At 42.8% G+C, this 19,645-nt stretch overlaps 1 protein-coding gene across 1 annotated transcript in view; it reads left to right on the forward strand.

The window, feature by feature from the left end:
• arhgef1a (Rho guanine nucleotide exchange factor (GEF) 1a) overlaps nucleotides 1-19,645 on the forward strand; it is an 88,346-nt gene that overhangs the window by 42,119 nt on the left and 26,582 nt on the right. The window contains exons 13-15 of the mRNA XM_035183421.2: nucleotides 7,370-7,446; nucleotides 7,586-7,758; nucleotides 14,652-14,719. Of these exons, the coding sequence (XP_035039312.1) occupies nucleotides 7,370-7,446; nucleotides 7,586-7,758; nucleotides 14,652-14,719 (318 nt within the window). The remainder of the gene's footprint in view (nucleotides 1-7,369; nucleotides 7,447-7,585; nucleotides 7,759-14,651; nucleotides 14,720-19,645) is intronic.

Here is a 19,645-nt window from a genome sequence, read left to right on the forward strand (position 1 = left end):
GGACAGGGCCTAGAACGGATCCTTGAGGTACCCCACATGTAAGTGGGGCCTTCCTAGAGGAGTAGTCACCCAGGTGGACAGAGAAACTCCTATCTGTTAAGTAAGACTCAAACCACCTGAGTGCTGTACCTTTAATCCCTACAAAGTTTTCCAGGCGTGACATTAGGATTGCGTTGTCGACCGTGTCGAAAGCGGCCGTCAGGTCTAGGAGCACTAGGACAGCAGAATCTCCTGAATCAACAGTTAAAATCAAATCGTTAAAAACTCTTCCTCTGCCCTTAACCCTCAACAACATTAAGAAAAAGTACAAAATAAAATTATTCACCGTAAGTAGATCCACAGTAAAATCACTATTACTACACAGTTACTTACATAGAATGACGTCATTTTCCACACTGTGCAAATCCGGACATGCAGCTAGAGCTTCGACCAAATGTGCAGTGACTGCTTTGTTGTGAGGTGAGTATAGACTGTGAAAACATAATGATGAAATAAATCAGATAATGTAAACATAGAGAATGTATTTTATTTAGCACAATGCGTCTCTTTGTTAATCCTACACTTGCTCCGGTTCGTGGGCGCCTGCCATTTGCCTCGGAGGTGTGAAGATGACGGACAGTTTCCTGTAACATATAACAGGACAAAAAAGTCACCTTCATGAACAAACTTAACAACAACAAACTTGAGTTAAAGCAGTTTGTGCACATTTAACTGACACTAGTTCGGCTCTAGCACTCATTGCTTTCTTCTTCTTTTACCAACTTTTTTGCTAATCCCACAGTTGTTTACACACTATTCAGATCTGTGAGTTACTTAGCTTAGCAGTTAGCAATGGGGCCTCTCCTTAGCTTAGCTCTTACTGCATTTTGGGATTGTGCGCCCGTCTTTTCCGCTTTAACTTCTCCACACTGGGCCCTCAGCTTTGCTTTCCAATGCAATCATCCTCTCCTCCAGGAATAGAAATATGGTCTTCACTTCAGCCAGTTTCTGATTTACATCGGCAGCCAACAGAGTCATTTGGCAAGAAGACCCGGTCACAACAGCAGCCGGCAATTTCTGCGGTTGCAGGACTATCTGACATGCTTTGATCACGAGGCTGTGATTGGATGAGCCCTCTAACGTGATGACGTAGATGACTGACATGGCATCTTCATGAATGGATATATTTATGTGCTGAGTGTGATCTTTTTAGAGTAAAACTGCATATATGATGACCTTTTCACTGTCACTTTTGAAGCTGCGTTGTAGCTTATTACTTATGTTTGTTTAAATTGTACTTTACATTTATATAGGATGAGTATGTGACCAGTTTATTCTTTATCGTGTTTTTCATTTGAGCATCTTAATGGAATACTGGGGAAGTTTAATAACAACAATAGGACAATTGAATGCCAAATAATGAGGCAATGTCAGTGGAGACAAAAGCTGAGTGTGCCATGGACATGTGAATATGGTGCTGACTTTGCCAGTATTTTGGGACATTGTCACGCGAAGACACAGCGATATGCTTTGTGTCAAGCACAGTGTTTTGGTTTCAGCGGAAAAACTGTGGAGTTAGCACCTTTTAAAAACAGGTGTAACCTCTGCACTACTGGTGAGTGAAACTTTCCTGATTTGCATTTGTAAAGCTCACAGCATTGTCATTTACATGCGAAAGCCCCCCAGACCTAGGAGCAGGGGGGTCAACTGCCAATCTTCTCAGGCTTGTAAAACTGCCAGAGATTGGAACCCCACGTCAATTCCTGGCAGTTCCTGGTAGTTAACCTGCACTTCCACAGAAATGTACAGTGCAGTTTACTGACAGAAATCCCTCTTTTCATTCAGTATGAGTCAGTTCTAATTATAAACTTTATCATAAAGGAAGGTTTTAAGCCTACTCTTAAAAGTTCTTGATTCTTGTTGTTCTGGGTTTGTACCCTCATGGTTGAATGCACTTATTGTCGCTTTGGATAAAAGCGTCAGCTAAATGAAATGTAATGTAAAAGTAGAGAGGGTGTCTGCCTCCTGAACTGAAACTAGGAGCTGATTCACAGGAGATAGCTGAAAGCTCTAGCTCCTACTCTACTGTAAATAAAGCTTCCAATGATTAGGCAAACAGGTGTTGGTCAAAATTTGACATTTACCGAACATTGCCAGCATTGCAAAGAACAAATAAAAGAGTAAACAATAAAGAGAGCCTTCCTTTTTTGCATATCGTATTCACACAACAAAGCATATACTCGCGTCACTCTCACAGCACACTTTTTCTTATGTTTTCTTATATCCCAATGTATTCCTGTACAGGAGTTCCTGACCAGCGTACCATTTAAAGCAGTGGTCACCAGCCTTTTCGAGCCCAAGATCACTTTTTAATTCCAAACTTAAGCCGAGATCTACCATTACATTACATTTCATTTAGGTGACACTTTTATCCAAAGCGACTTACAATAAGTGCATCAACCATGAGGAACAAACCCAGAACAACAAGAATCAAGAAAGTACAATTTCTTTAAAAAAAAGCCAAACTACAAAGTGCTATAAGTAAGTGCCATTTAAGTGCTACTAAATTGTTAGTTTAAACTTTTATTCATGGTATAGTCGGAGCAGGTGTGTTTTTAGTTTGCGGCGGGAGATGTATAGACTTTCTGTCCTGATGTCAATGTGGAGCTCATTCCACCATTTAGGAGCCAGGACAGCAAACAGTCGTGATTTTGTTGATATCTTCCAAAAAACCCACTTAGGAGGGTCATACTTATTATTTTTTGCAATTTCTGTTAAAGGCTGAATGTACACGAAATACATACACACAAAGAAAGGCAGTTGTGCAAATTTTTCTATTCAATGCACAATATTCAAATTAATATCAATTCATATTTACAATGCAAAATATGTAGCTTCTCAGTTCCACAACATGTTCTGCAGAGGAGCTGCTACTGCAGCACAATGTTTTTAAATATAGGCTTTGTTTTGAATATGGCCACAAATAGGATTATTGCCCTGTATGAAAGAAGTCCCTTGTACTCAAATAAATACCAGTACTACACAGTATGAAGCCGTGCATCTTCCGCTCCAGCAAATATTTCACAATAAAAAAACCTTTATAACCCTTGTGTTGTCCCTGCTTCCCCTGGCTGTTGGCCCCCTCACATAGCCCACCACATATTAGGACGCACACGTAGCGCAATAGACAAGTGAGCAGCCCTTGCAGATGTATTTGTTACACCCGCGGCACATGGTGTGAGTTTTACAGTCCTTTTTCCTGGGGCATATCTGACACCTCTTCCTCTTACTCGCCCCGAGCGGGGCTGCTGCTAGGGCTATGGGGGAGGCTGGACACTCGGGTCGAGCCGTAGTCAAGAGCTCTCTGTACGGCGGCGGCGGCGGCTTTTACAGCCTTCAAAACCGCGGCGGACGCGTCCGTGCGGGGGATGCGCTCCCTTCGTGCGATGAACGGAGTCACGAGAGCCTTTCCCAGCTGCTCTAGGAACACCCTCCGCTTGTTCCGCTTGCCCGGCATCCAGTCTGGGTTGATCTCTCTCCATATCACGAAGGCGTTGTAGGAAGAGACGTCGAGAATGTTGTGAAAGACGACCAGGGGCCAGCACGCGGTCATTCTCCTGCAGCTGTACGTTCCGATCACCTTGTCTAGGTTGTCCACACCACCTTTGTTGCGGTTGTAGTCCAGGAGGATGACCGGTTTCCCGTCCTCGCGGTCGCTGATGTCGGCCTCGGGGTGCCGTGTGCTCAGGAGCACCACATTCCTGTTTTTCTTTGGGATGTAGGACACCAGAGTGGCGGTGGGCGTGAATGCGAACTTGGATGAGAACACCTCTCTTCCCTTGACCGCGAGCAGCCTGGTCGGGAGCTCGGGCTTGTTCTTCCAAACCGTGCCGACCACGGTGAGCTTCCTCTCCAGGAGCTGCCGCGCGAGTTCGTAGGAGGTGAAGTAATTGTCGCACGTGACGTTACGACCGTGCAGTCCCTCCGTTACATCGAGCACTACCCGCAACCCCTGTCGTCGTCGTCTCCGTCCTCTCTGTCTTCTTCTCGGTCTGCTTTTCTGTCTGCTTCTCGGTCTGCTTCTCCATGTCCTTGTCCGTCCGCTTCTCGGTCTGGCTCTTTCGCGTCCTCTTCAGGTTCAGAGGATGGTTGCTGGGAGAATAGCTGTTGGAGAACCTGTTCTCTGGTGAAACGCTCCTGACATGACATCGTGCCATGGTCCGTGAGAGAGTGGCACACTGAGACTTATATGTGGGTCTAATGTACCCCCCTTGATTTCAATTGGAACCAGGTGTGGGTCTAAATGACCCCACAGAGCCCTCTCTGGGGGTCTAAATGACCCCTCCCATGACAATCGAGAATGACAATCCATTGGTCTCAATTACCCCAGGAGAATTGGATAATGACAATCCTTGGGTCACCCTAACCCTAACCCTGACTGGCCAGGGCTTGCATATGATCGCACGCACGCACGCACTCACGCACTCACACACACACACACACACACACACACACACACACACACACACACACACAGACACACAGACACACAGACAGACAGACAGACAGACAGAGACACACACACACACACACACACACACACACACACACACACACACACACACACACACACACTCTGGGTCAATCCGACCCAGGAACAACACGAGGGATAAACAAGGGAATGGATTCCATCAACAGAAACGCTCGAGTGTTTTTATTTTGAAAAGGCATACAGAACGTGTTGCAACCATTTGTTTGTGACATAAATTCATCAGATGAACATTAAAACTCAGGTGAAAGATCATCTTCTCTGTTTATTCTGCTGTGAACCACAATGTTTATCTCTCTATGACACAAACGTATTTACATCACTTCCCGGACCCGTTTCAAAGTAAAAGCACTCCAGCGTTTCACCTTCTGAATCCACTCATTTGTTCCGACAGGGCTTTGTTTGTTATCGACAGACCGGAAAATGCGCATCTTCATACCGTAGAGTCCTGACATTTACTTTACTACATGAACCAACTTGTTCTTGAAGGAAATGCAGTAGATAAACCTGCAGCTCCGCCGCCAGTAGTGGACACACAGCGCGTGTGAAAAACAGACAACCGACACACAGCTGATCTGCGGCGCGACAACAGCCAGTGAGTCCAGAGAGTTGGGGGATCGACAGTGAAGACTGGGAGATCGACCAGTAGATCGCGATCGATGGGTTGGCGACCACTGATTTAAAGGGTCCGAGTCCCCGGCTTTTTGAGATTTACTCAAAAAGAGATTCACTTAAACTTATTTAAGCTGGTGGCAAGGAGACACGCTTAGCTTCTAACTGCCTTCATCCAAGCGTCTACCCTGCTTCCACTGAAAAAGTATTAATTCTGAAAAAATTGTCTTTCAGTCAAGCCTGTTAACTGCAGTTCTCCTCTTATAATCTGTGCACTTGGAAGTTGCTTTTTAAGTCCCATGGATCTGTTCAAACTACGGAAACCGTAAAGAATCAGTAAGTTGTTATAAATCACCATAGCAATCCAATCACTGTCACACTGAGAGCATATTTTCTTTAATTGTATATTTATTGCAATGATTTAGCAGGGGCAAAGCATACAGCGTTGATTAAAATCTAATATAAAAATGTAAGTAACGAGTAAAAATATACAAGATAAAGAAGACAAAATGCTGTAAAAAGGAGGAAAACATGATGAAATCTGGAGAGAGACAGGCGACTCGGCCGAACCCACTATATTTTTTTTCCTACAGAAAGTCTGAATTCCGTTGAAAACTCCAAACTCAAAGTCCAAAAGTCCTATTTTAAATCACAGACTTCCGTGGTAGAGCAGGCAAAAGAGTGATGTTGCAATCCACAGCTCAGTTGAGAGGAAACTGCATTCTTTATTTCTTGTCTGTCTCTGGGAAGGGTCCCTCACCTTTCGGCACGGCCGCTGAAAATGAAGAAACTGTATTCTTGCTAATTCTTTTCTTAAATATAATTCCATATTTTACCCGCCCATTTTCTGGAATTTTCTGCAAAACATCTTTACTGGAACATTAGTGGAACATTGTTGCTATGGTGATTAAAGGTCTTATACACACACACACACACATATATATATAACCCTAACCCCTATTTGTCTGTCTCTTTGCTATGCCTGTGAGCAAACATAGGATGATGTTATCTAAAACATTTTTGTTTTTTATCAATCTCAAAGATAACCTTTATCCTAAACAATTGGGGCATCTTAGCCTTTGCCACTTCTTTTTTGCAAATATAGGAATGTTGAGTAAAACTTTTGTCTTTTCTTTTTTAATTCAAACAAACAACCAAACCTTTACACAATTAAATGTGAATGTGAAATCTGAATCTGAGCCCATCTTTAGAAGCAGTGTTGAGCCAGTTCACACTTAAAAAGAACGAGTTCCAAGTTCAGTTCATGCAGATGAAAATTAACTAGTTCACGTTCATAGTAAATTTTCTATTGTGATGATTTAGGTGACAAACGTACGGTCATGTGTTTGGTTATGAATCAATGATGTCGGATCATGTCTGCGTGTCGCCCCGCTCATTTTAACACTAAGTCCTGACTGTGAGTGTCACGTCTCGTGTTGTACTGAGCACAACATGTTGACGAGTCATTTCCATGATGTTTAAATGCAGCCTCATAAACTCTGGAGTGAATCAAACAAACACTAAGTTACTTCATGTACTGATCAGGTCCTGATAACTAGTGATGAGTGTTTATTAGTTCAAGTGAGAGCAGAGTGGAGGAGGACACAGAAACTCCAGCTCAGTACAAACCAACTGCAGCTTCTGCTCTGATCATGACGCAGCGGCGCTGATCACTGAGCAGCTGTGACCAGAGAAACTCTGTATTTCACTGTTCTTCTACAAAGTCACTGACCGGCTGCTTCACGTGAAGAAGCTCTGATCTCACTGCATGTGTCGCTCTGAAAGAGTGAGTGGGGGCCGGTATGGGTTCATGGAGCGGGTCATCCTGCGCTTGCACAAATTAATCATTTGACGTGTAAAATTAAAAAACATCATCCCGCCATACATTACATACCTCGACTCCTGTGAAGTTTTTATAGTGTGACATCATATGACACTATATTTCTTTGTGACAGGTAACTTAGATTTTTTATGTTCTGTGTTCCTTTACAGGGTTGTGAACATTTTCCACTTGTTCAAGATGTATTTCCTGTTTGACAACAATGTGAATAATTGGGCCAACCTAAACCTCCAGACTTTTAACAGGACTGTGTGCTTAAAATTATAACCACAAGATTACTAGAAAAGCTTTTTCAGACTTTGTTTAAGGGTAGTTTGTGACTAGGTTTCACATAAACAATTGTGTGTGTGTGTGTGTGTGTGTGTGTGTGTGTGTGTGTGTGTGTGTAGATATACACGTCTTACTGATGACAGACATCCTGGTGTTTCTGCAAGAGAAAGACCAGAGGTACATCTTTCCAAGTTTGGTAAGAAAAAGTAATCACACTCATACATGTGCAAATTAAAAGTGATTTCTCTGATGGTCATTTGTTGTGCAGGTGATTGAAAGAATGGCTGTTCATACTGCTGTTCTTTCACCTTTCCTCTGTCTACTGTGTGACCTAGGACAAATCTCCAGTACTGTCCCTCCAGAACCTTATAGTGAGAGATATAGCCAATCAGGAGCGAGGCATGTTCCTCATCAGCGACTCCTCTCCTCCTGAGATGTATGAGATTCATGCTGCCTCCAAGGAAAACAAGAATGTCTGGATACGCCACATTGAGCACACAGTCAGCAGGTGAGCAAATGCACCAACACAGTGTGTCCATGTCATTGACAGTCATACAGTTAGATTTGAGAAAAACTGTTTATATAAACACTTAGAAAGTGTGATCAGAATAGTAATTGTGGAATATCATTCATATATGCATATTTTGATGTATCGGTTAAAGTTTCTTTTGAGGCAAGACAAATGTTCCTAACCTGAAAAAGCTGAATGTCACCAATGCTTAAGTTCCCCAAAACTAAGTAGAATTTGAGTGAATAGTTTAACATTTTATTCACATCAAATGTTTTAACAAAAATAATCTTCCAGCTGGAAGTGAAAATGTCTAAACAAATTTGGAGGCTGTCATTATTGGAAATATGGATGTTCGGGCATAGCTGAGTAAACACCTTGAAAGTCCCCTGTCTCTGGCACCACAGATTTACTTTCAGATGTATTCATCTCTCAGAGACAATGCATATTAGGTCATCATAAGTGGAAATGGATTCCAGCCCACTATTGTTAAAATACAGGAAATCAACATGTGAGCATTTCCTCAATAATTTCCTCTATCCATACGTTTCACACCCCAAGGGCCTGTAGTATGAAGCTGATTCAACGTACTCTGATTTGACAAACATGAATTAAAGAGGCCAAAGGTCACACAAACCTAACCATATTCACTGTCAACATGTGTCCAGATGTACACTGTAGGTCTTTTTAACATCAAAAGCGCATCTAAATCATCGTAAAGGTGCAGGTTCAGATGCAGCAGGATTACATTTCTAATGAAATCATCTCAGGAGAAAAAAAAAAGTTCATGTTGTGATATGTCTGTTTGCATGTATTGGCACAAACTATAACAAAAACCTCACGAACAAATGACAGTAAGTCTGACTGATAACTGTATTTTGTAGTTTGAAATAATTTATGTTGTTCTCTTATGTATAGTTCAGAGGGAAACTATTGAGCATTTAAAAAAACTAAACATTGCAGTTGTCAAATTGCTGTAAATATTAAAATAAAGGGAAGCAAATGTGCAAAAGTACAAAATAAAATAATTGTGTAAGTTAAAATATGATATGATCAAATACCTGAACATGCTGTGAAATGACTGATAATGATGATGATGATACATAATCTCTCTAATGTTGTCATGGGGCTTTAACGGCATCAATCCTATAGAAGAATATGTTGTTTGTAGAACTACCACTTCACATATTAGAATATAGACCAAGTATTTTATACTGCAGATGATATGCAATCACATTAAACTGTTAAAACAGAACACATGCATCCAGCAGTTTAGTGACAGTAGGTGCCACTTGTGAACTGCACAGATACAGAATTATTGATCATGATGAAACTGATGTGATATTGATCATATGTTGAGGATCACCGATGGAACACCCTGGGTTAAACCTAACCTCCTTTCGTAGTACCGGTTCACCGAGAAGTTACTCCCTTCGTCACAAAGTTACCCATTGTTATGCGAGTCCATTTAAGTGGAAAACATAACAAAAATGGGCAACGAGGTGTAAGTCTGAACACTTTTCCTCACATTCAACCTGAATGTTGCTTGTGAGTGAATTCAAACAATAGAAGAACATCCACGCTACGACACAGCTAAGTTAGCAAGCTATGATCTGTGTCAGCTAGCTTCGGTGAAGTGCAGCCAGTGATGAGCCAGTCACCTGCTAATGCTTTTAGTGAACAAGGGGACCAAGACAGATGCATAATGGCAGGAATCGTTGGACATATGGAACCCTTTGATGACTCTGGCGAGCAACGTACATTGAAAGTTTTGAGCATGGCCTTCTGGCTAATGAGATCAGAGACACTAAGAATGTCCCAGTGCTGCCTAGTGTGATGGGTCCGAAGACATATGGATTACTACGCAGCCTGATAGCTCCACTCGTGATAGCAGAAATGTTTCTCTTCCACAAACGGAATCAAGAGGATGGTGTGTCTGTTGGGCAGTATGTGGCGGTACTAAAGAAACTGTCCGAGCATTGTGAGTGTGGTGCACATTTGGAAGATGCTCTATGAGACAGGTTCGTGTCTGGACTGAATAGTGAAGCTGTGCGATATGGTCATTTATACATCAGCAAGGATGCTGATAAGCTCAGAATCCTTATATTCTGTTTCACAATGGCTTGAGACCTCTCACTTGACATTAAATATTTTTAAAAAACTGTCTCAATCTGCTTTTCTATTTGTAAACCACACGGAAATTTTACGTTTATGTCCTAATGAGATAAGGAGGGAGAAGACCTTGAGGTGGTGAACTTAAATTGTTAAGTGAAATTAGTCTGTGGAAACAGGTAGTGTCTCAATAGCATTCTCTTATTTTGTTGCTTGAATTAAAGTTTTCCTTCATTTTAAAGTTTGACTAATTATTCATACAGTGGTATTGGCAATTCATACATTAGCATAGACCATACCACAACGATATGAAGTAAATAATTTAACTTAGGTGGGGAGCAGGACCACGTCTCAACCACTCCTATAATTACCCATAAACCCTTGTTATACCCGGTCAACCCATCCTGCTCTACAAAAGATTGCAGATCAGCTCACCTGAATTGGACCTGTATGACCTTTTCGAAGCCAATTATCTTCCAACCATCACTCAGTTAAGCAACAGCCAAACGTCTCAGGCGAGCCGCCTGTGCTCAGTTATCAAAATACCACAAACTCGTTTTTGTTTGTTGTTTTTTCCCTATGTGTCAATAACTTCTTGCTTGCCAAAACAGCACCACCCATCCAGCCAGCTTCATTACTCCTCCCTCTCCTGTCTTACCTGCATTACGTCAACAGATCCTATCCAGCAACTACATAGATCTAGCGCAGCTACTTCATCCATCCATCATTGACACTAGCAAGCCTAGGGAAATCCAGACCAATCTCGGTTCCGTACAGCTCCATCATCAGGTCCCCTCTAGATCTAATGACTTAACTCCAGCCAAATTTGCCCTAGCTTTCTCACTCTACCGAGACACCATTTGCCCAGCTTTTCCCACCAGGAGATCTGAGTTAGACGATTATCTCTCTATCATGCTAGACATGGCCTTACGTTTCGGGGGCACATGCTTCTATCGCTACCATGTTCATTTCGCCAACCAGGCAGCTGGCCGGATACATCAGTTCAATCAGGAAACATACTGGGGCGATCTAGATTCTGAGCTTTATTGCCGCATCCTTGCAGCTCACACATCCCTCACCTTTGAGCTATTCAGAGCCCCTTCCCACCCAGCCACAGCTTGCATAGTTACTGCTCCATCATCTCAATCACACCCTTCTTCATCACATAACACCCCTGTGTCACTTCTTTGTCACACGCTGCACCACCACCTCCCATCATTCCTAGACCTGTTAACATATGTCCCTCCGTTAACGTCCCCATACCAAAGGGCATGATGGTTTGCAATAACTTCAACAACCTGGCCTGCACATTTTCTAACTGCCACCTCCTGCATGTGTGCTTCTTCTGCAGAGGCACCCATGCCTGTAACACCTGCCCCCACAATCCGACCACAAAAGGGGTGCTTTAAAAAAAAAAAATTAATATTATATTTCTGTTTGTGCATGGCTTCCCTGTCAACAAATATACTGATTGAATAAAAAAAATCAAATATCAGGTCAGGAGATTAGACTTAGACTCTACCCTGCCTCCCTCCGTATCTCCTGTACATTGGTGACCACCAGAGCTGTGGACATTTCTCCATTCTTAGATGCATCGCGACGCGGACTTGGACTCTGCTGACTAATTATAACCAGCGCTGCTTCAGTATCAGAGCAGACGCACATTAAAGGTTCACTCATCCTGTATGTGTCAGAGGCTCTGTCAGAGTCTGCATCCTCCTCATTCCCCCTCTGACCTGCGCTCACTTTACACTTTAACATTGAACACCATCACTGATGAGAAGTTATTAGGACACGTACAGTACTTACGTTTACTTCGTGTTTGTTTGATTCGCTCTAGAGTTTATTAAACACATGTTTAACCAAGACACGCAACACAAGACATAACGTGACGCATCTGGATCATCAATAAATAACAAAATAAATTTGATTATCAGTTTGTGTGTATGAAGACACACACACACACTTGCAGACAGAAGTTCTTCCCGCAGATTATGATGCAACACAGTGTTTGAACTTAGTTGTTGCAGAAGAGGCGACGCGCCAATATCATTATCATCAGGATATGTACCACAGTCCTTTAAGCTAGCTGTAATCAAACCCCTTTCAAAAAATCCACCTTGGACCCGGAGGTTTTAGCCAACTACAGACCAATATCCAACCTCCCCTTCCTGTCTAAAATCCTTGAAAAGTTTGTAACCAATCAGTGTGTGTTTCTCCAGGAAAGTAATCTATACAAGACTTTCAGTCGGGATTTAGAGCTAATCCCAGCAAGGAGACAGCCTTGGCAATAGTCACTAATGACCTTCTAATAGCTTCAGATCAGGGATTTGTGTCTGTCCTCGTTCTGTTAGATCTTAGTGCAGCATTCAACACTATTGATCATCAAATTTTATGAGACTAGAACAGTTAATTGGCATTAAAGGAACCGCCCTAACCTGGTTTAAATCCTATTTTTCAGATCGATTACAATTTGTGCAAATTAATGATGAGAGAGAATTTGTATTCTCATTATATATGCTTCCACTAGGAAACATAATCAGGACACACTGTAAATTTCCACTGCTGTGCGGATGACACCTAATTATACCTATCAATAAACCAGAACAGTGTAATCAATTAACTAAACTTCAAGCATGTTTTGTTTCAAGGACATAAAGAACTGGATGACCTGCAATTTTCTCCTATTAAACTCAGATAAAACAGAGGTTCCAATACTTGGCCCTAAACATCTTAGAGATACATTATCTAATGATATATAGTAGCTGCGCTAGACGACATTGGCCTTGCTTCCAATGAAACAGTCAGGAATTTGGAAGTCATCTTTGATCCCGATTTGTCCTTTGATTTTCACTTAAAACATATTTCTAGGTCCGCCTTCTTTCACTTAAGTAACATTTCAAAAATCAGACATGTCCTTTCTCAAAAAGATGCAGAAAAACTAGTCCACGCCTTTGTTACATCCAGACTTGATTATTGTAATTCCTTATTATCAGGCTCCAGCAGTAAGTCGTTAAAGACTCTGCAGCTTGTCCAAAATGCTGCAGCACGTGTCCTGACAAGAACCAAGAAAAGAGAACACATTTCTCCTGTATTAGCTTCACTACACTGGCTTCCTTTTAAAATAAAGTTTATAGTTAGAGCTGGTCCAGGCTTGTCTTGGACCTGCTCTTAGTTATACTGCTATAGCTCTAGAATGTCGGGGGACACATGACACATGGAGCTTCTCTTTCCTCTTCTCCATCCTTATCACATCAAAGAAATGAATGTCTCATCAACACATGTTACTGATTTGACCTCTTCCCCGGAGTCCCTGTGTTTTATGCAAATCCAGGACATTGTGGATTATGATGGTGGATCGCGATTTAGAGATCGTGATTGTAATGCCGGATCCTGTATCGTGTTCGCATATGATTGTCATAGTTGTGGTGAACCATGATCGAGGTGGCAGCCGATGGTGGACCCTGCTGGCGACCATGGATCATGACGATGGATTGTGGATTATGGTGAATTGTTGACCAGAACAGAGTAATGTGCCTCAGTGCAGTGGTGCTGCTAAGGGGGGGACGAGGACGGGGCCACCTTGATACAGTAAAGGCTAAAATCAGAGTTCGTCATTTTTAAGTCTATTGAATGAATGTCAGTGTGGAAAGAACTGACCACTGTTATTGACTTACTGTTCTAGTCTGATTTTTTAATTGAAAACCTTTTTTGTAAGTTTTGTAAATTACAGCCTCCTTACCTCCTTGTGTTTCATGTTTATCCCTGTGTTTATGTTTGTTTATGAGTTGTTTCTGTGTCTCATGTTTTCCCACTCCCTGTGTTTTGTTTCCTGTTTTATTTTGTAGTTTCTGCTCCTAGTGTGTTTTCTTTCTTCACTTCCTGTCTTTGTGAATGTCTGCACCAGTCCTCATGTGTTCCACCTGTGTTCAATTGGCCCTGCCTTCCCTGTGTGTATATAAGTCTCTGTGCCTGTAATGCCTCATCTCTTGTGCTTGCGTCCTCTGCGTCATCTCTGTCATCTCTGTCTTGTAGTAGGTTCCTAGTGTTTTCCCCATTGAGCTCTTTGTTTTTTCAGTTTTGACTTTTTGAGATTTCTCTGTTTGTTGTTTTCTCCTGTTAAGACATTTTCCATTAAAAGGACACCTTTTGTTTAAAACTCTGCATCTTGGGTCCACCTGCTTAACATAACCCTGACACTATGATTCCAGTCAGACTAATTACAATTGGAGTTCAAGATACCTTTAATTTGCATCAATTCAAGATACTTTAAATCAAGTTTAAACTGGTCAGAATGGCTTTGTAAATATCATAAAGTTCAATTATGACCTAGGTGGAACACTAGTTGAATTAAATTGTAGATATCTGAAAATGTAATAACGAAAGTTGATATCAGTAATGTTTTGGATAGTTAAACTTGATAAACCAATGTTAAAACGGCCATAACCTGCTGAATGTGCCTCTCTGTGACAGAGAGCTACATGCATGTATTTGTCTGTTTGAACAGAGGCGTCACTCATAGCAGAAAGGCTCTGTCAGGCCACAGCAGACAAGCTGCTCTCGGCTGAATGAATGGCTGTATTAACACATGCATATGCAATGCAAACAATGCAGCCTCTTCCAGCAGATCATTATTGCTGTATCTCTTCCTCTTGTTTCAGTGTCTAATATGTATCAGTACATTTTTTACACCAAAAATAACATTTACAAATACAATGAATGCTCTGTCAATCTCCTCACTGATAACAGGATTTGTTTGGTCTGTGCTTTTGTGTGTTTAGGTGCCCATCAAGAGAGGAGTTCCCCCTAATAGAGACTGAGCACAAGGCCCATCTGAGGAGACTCAAAGGTCAGGAGACACAATTAAGGAATATTCCAATATGGCACAGTGCATGGCCTCTATTTCTGGGCAGGCACATTTATTCTCATTTCCCCTGCTCTGTATGCAAACAAACGCATATGCAATTTCTGTTTGTGAAGGCCAAATTATGTTTTAGCTATCTGACTGTGTCTGTTGTCAAAAGGGGTGTAACGCTACACAAAAATCCCAGTTCGGTACGTGTCTCGGTTTTTAGTTCACCGTTCAGTACGTTTTCGTTACAGTAGACACAAGGAACAGAGAACATTTAACAGATTTTTTATTTATTTTTATTCAAGCCTTGTTAACTGAGCAAACTATAACTGTGTCTTTCTTACCTAAGTAAATTTTAAATAAAAAAATTATAATTCTCTCAAGTTACAAATAAATATAAATTGTAAAATAAATAAATATCCATTAAGGTGCAGCGTGAAGAAAATTTGCAAGCGGCAGCTTTAATGTGTGTGCGGAAGAGCCGCGCCAAGAAAAGCCGGGCACCTCCTTTCAGCCCCCCTGTTACTCAATGAAGACCATCGTCATTTACCCCCGAACCCCTACACTGAACGGGTTACATACAACAACAAGCAGAGAAAGCAGAATCGCGGGCTGACCGGCGCGGAGAAATGCGCGTCCGGTGTGAACAGCCAGGCGGCTGCGCGCTTGAGAATGGTGTGGCGCTTCCGCGTCCGGTGTGAACCCGGAGTAATACACTGCAGTCAAGTCAGTCATATCTTGCAAATGCTTGTCTTACCAATTGATCCCCCCAGAGAAAATGTTCAGCCAAAAAAGCCAACATTTTTTTGAAGAGGTCATTGGCAGGGAAGCCACGGTGCTGGCTATTTCACTCTTAAAACCTCATGGCAACCACCTCTCAGTTTGAGAAGGATATGGAGGTACACCATGCACCAACTCAGGTTCGTCTCCTTTCTGACTATTGAGAACCTTGCTGGGTTTTCCCACCAGCTTTGTTATTGGCAAAGCTAGAGTTGCGACCAGCCACCCTAGCCGACTACACAGACCCATCTGACTAACAGTGGCGCCGTCACGTGTGTCTTACTTTGTAACCTGTCCGATCAGGAAGAGGAAGGTAGACTTGAAATGGCTCCCGCATGCCTCTCCCGCATTATGAAAGTGCTAGCAGATGCTAAAGGTGGGGCTACTTGTGGCTATCCTATTCATCACAAGGCTGTTTGATGTTGTGTTTCCAATTCTGACAGACTGCGGCCTGCCAGTGAGGAGATCTGACAGCCAGTCACAGAGTGTGGAGTTGAGTCCAAGGTTTTGCAGTTTGCTAGTGAGCTTGTGGGGGACGACTGTATTAAAAGCAGAGCTATAGTCTATGAAGAGCATCCTGTCTTTGTTTTCCAGGTGGGAGAGGGCTATGTGAAGGGCTACTTCTGTTTGGACTGTAGGCGTACTGCAAGGGGTCCGACCTCTCAGATATTCTGCTCTGAATGTGTGCCTGAACCACTCTCTCAAAACACTTCATAATGGTCGGTGTTAGTGCGACTGGCCTGTAGTAATTCAGACAAGTCACTGGGCTCCTTTTGGGATCTGGGATGGTGGTGGCGGTTTTGAAACAGGTAGGGACCATGGCCTGTGAGAGGGACAGGTTAAAGATGGAGGTGAGAACATCAGCCAGCTCCGTAGCACATGCCCTGAGGGCCTGCACAGGGATGTTGTCTGGGCCTGCTGCCTTGCAGGGGTTGATTCTCCTCAGGGCTATGCGTACATCAGCTGGTGGGACAGTTGGGGAGGGGGTTGTGTGGTCTGGGTGTGTGAGTGCCTCCCCTGTGTGTCGCTGCTGGAGGTCTCAAATCGGGCGTAGAATTGATTGAGCTGTTCAGGCAGGGTGATGGTGGAGTTGGTGATCCCTGCGGTGGTACCCTTATACTCTGTGATTTGTTGCAGGCCCGGCCACATCCGCCCAGCATCAGCAGTAGATTAGAGTAGAAGCCATCCAGTTTCTCCTTGTACTGCTTTTTAGCATATTTGATGGTTTTTCTCAGTCTGTACTTTGCTGTTTTGTACTCTATCTCGTTCCCTGATCTAAATGCAAGAGACCGAGCACTCAGCATCTGACGTACCTGACTGTTCATCCAGGGCTTCTGGTTTGGAAACTTCATGACTTGTATGGTGGGCACAATGTCATCAACGCAGGTGCTAATGTACCCAGTCACACATTCAGCATACTCCTGTATGTTGATGAAATAATCCTCCAGTTAGGCTGCAGCTTTAAATACATCCCAGTCTGTCTGGATGATGCTCTCAGTTTCTGAACACTAGAGTTTAATTTGTTTAATCACTGGGTTTGATTGTTTGAGTCTTTGTCTGTAGGAACAGGGATATGTGGTCTGAGAGTCCAAAGTGGGGGCGGGGGGCAGCTTTGTATGCACCACGGATGTTGCTTTAAACATTATCCAGCATATTTCGATCTCGTGTGGAAATGTTTACACGCTGGACGTATTTCGGGAGTACAGTCCTTAGGTTGCAGTGGTTGAAGTCTCACGTGACAGTGAACGCAGCATCAGGGTGAGCCGTTTCCATCGCACTGATGATGTCATGGAGTTTGCCGAGTGCTGCTGATGAATTAGCTCATGGAGGAATGTAAACCGCTGCCAAAAACAAAGCATTGAATTCCCTTGGTAGATAATAGGGTCGGCATTTCAACAATGTTTATGGACAGACTGTATGTCTCCACACCACGAGTTGATGACAAACACACACGCCATCCCCTTTAGCCTTACCGGAGGCAGCGGTGCGGACTTTGGCTGACAGCCAGGTGTCCATGAAAATTAGAGCACAGCAGTCCCTAACTTCCCTTTGTGTTATAATTCTGGCTCTCAGCACATCAGGTTTGTTCTTCAGTGACTGGACATTAGCTAGCAGGAGGCTAGGTAGCACAAGCTTTTAGCCTGGCATGGAGTCCCCCCCTCTTGCCTCACTTGCATCTCCGCCTCTGCTGGGGTCTCCTTGGGTCACCTTCTTCACCTGAGCGCGGCACCTACACGGTAGTGGCGGTGGTCTCGTGTGGGGCAAACAATGACGTGATGTTTAGTAGGAGTAAAACCAGTAAATGCAGAGTCATACTTCCACCTGGCAATATCTAACAGAGCCTGCTTGTTGCAAGTTACTATTGCGTGGCTTTCGTGTACTATAAAAAAGGCAAGGTACACAGTTAAAAAAAAACTTTGCTTCTTAGATCATCCTTAATTATGTCCACTGACCAACACCCTATCCCTCCCATGCTCCCAGCTATCTTTGGTCAATTCGAGCCCATATCAATATCCTTCCTATCCGAGGTGGTTCACCATCTGCGACCCACAAATTGCCCTTCCGACAGCATCACCGCCAGTCTTCTTAAAGAAGTCTTTGACACTGTTGGCCCATGTATTATGTCATTGATTAACACCTGTCTTCTCTCTGGTAGTGTCCCAGCTGCCTTTAAACATGCTGTTGTACAGCCCTTGTTAAAGAAAGACAACCTCGATCCCTCTGTTCTCTCTAATTTCAGGCCCATTTCTAAGCTGCCCTTCCTGTCCAAAATCCTAGAGAAGGTAGTTCTCACCCAGTTGCAGACATTTCTTATCAACAATGATGTAAATGAAAAATTCCAGTCAGGTTTTAAACCGCATCACAGTACCGAAACAGCTCTTTTAAGAGTTTTTAACGATTTGATTTTAACTGTTGATTCAGGAGATTCTGCTGTCCTAATGCTCCTAGACCTGACGGCCGCTATCGACACGGTCGACCATGCAATCCTAATGTCACGCCTGGAAAACTTTGTAGGGATTAAAGGTACAGCACTCAGGTGGTTTGAGTCTTACTTAACAGATAGGAGTTTCTCTGTCCACCTGGGTGACTACTCCTCTAGGAAGGCCCCACTTACATGTGGGGTACCTCAAGGATCCGTTCTAGGCCCTGTCCTTTTCTCTCTATATATGCTGCCCCTAGCCTCAGTTTTTGAAAAATATAATGTCTACTTTCATTGCTTTGCAGACGACATTCAAATATACTTGCCCCTGAACCAAAAAACTAAGACATCACTGCAGCCCCTCTTTGAGTGCTTAAATGACGTAAAATCATGGATGGACTCAAACTTCCTCAAATTAAACAACAATAAAACTGAGGTTATCATATTTGGACAATCAGAACTGCAAGATATGGTCAATCTTGGGCCTTTGGCTTCTTATACTCACTCCACTGTAAAGAGTCTTGGTGTTCTTTTTGACAGGACTTTTAATTTTGAAAAACAAATCTCCTCAGTAGTCAGAGGTAGCTTTTTTCAACTGCGACAAATAGCCAAGGTAAAGGCCTACCTCCCACAAAAAGACCTAGAGAGAATTATCCACGCATTCATAACCTCCCGTCTGGATTATTGTAATTCCCTGTATGTAGGCTTAGACAAATCATCCATTAAATGCCTGCAGCTAGTCCAAAATGCTGCTGCTCGCCTGCTGACTAGGACAAAAAAGAGAGACCATATCACACCCATGTTGCGCCTCTTACACTGGCTTCCTGTTTGTCACAGGATCGTTTTTAAAATCTTACTTTTAACTTTTAAATCTCTTAACGGACTGGCACCGTCTTACTTATCTGAACTTCTCTTTATGCACACTCCAGTTAGGGAACTGAGATCAGCCACTCAACTGCTCCTTGACAAACCTCAGACAAGGCTAGTAACCAGAGATGATCGCGCCTTCGCAGTAGCCGCCCCAAACCTGTGGAACAACCTACCACTTCACATCAGATCTGCCCCATCTTTAACAAACTTCAAATCGCTACTAAAAACACACCTGTTCTCCCAGGCTTTCTGCTCGAGTTGAGTACGTTTCATCGCAGCTGATTTTATTTATCTTATCATATATCTTTTATTTTATTTTATTTATTTTAATTTAATTTTACATTAATAATTGT

This window comes from Hippoglossus stenolepis, chromosome 17 (assembly GCF_022539355.2).
Source record: "Hippoglossus stenolepis isolate QCI-W04-F060 chromosome 17, HSTE1.2, whole genome shotgun sequence".
Taxonomy (NCBI): Eukaryota; Metazoa; Chordata; class Actinopteri; order Pleuronectiformes; family Pleuronectidae; genus Hippoglossus; species Hippoglossus stenolepis.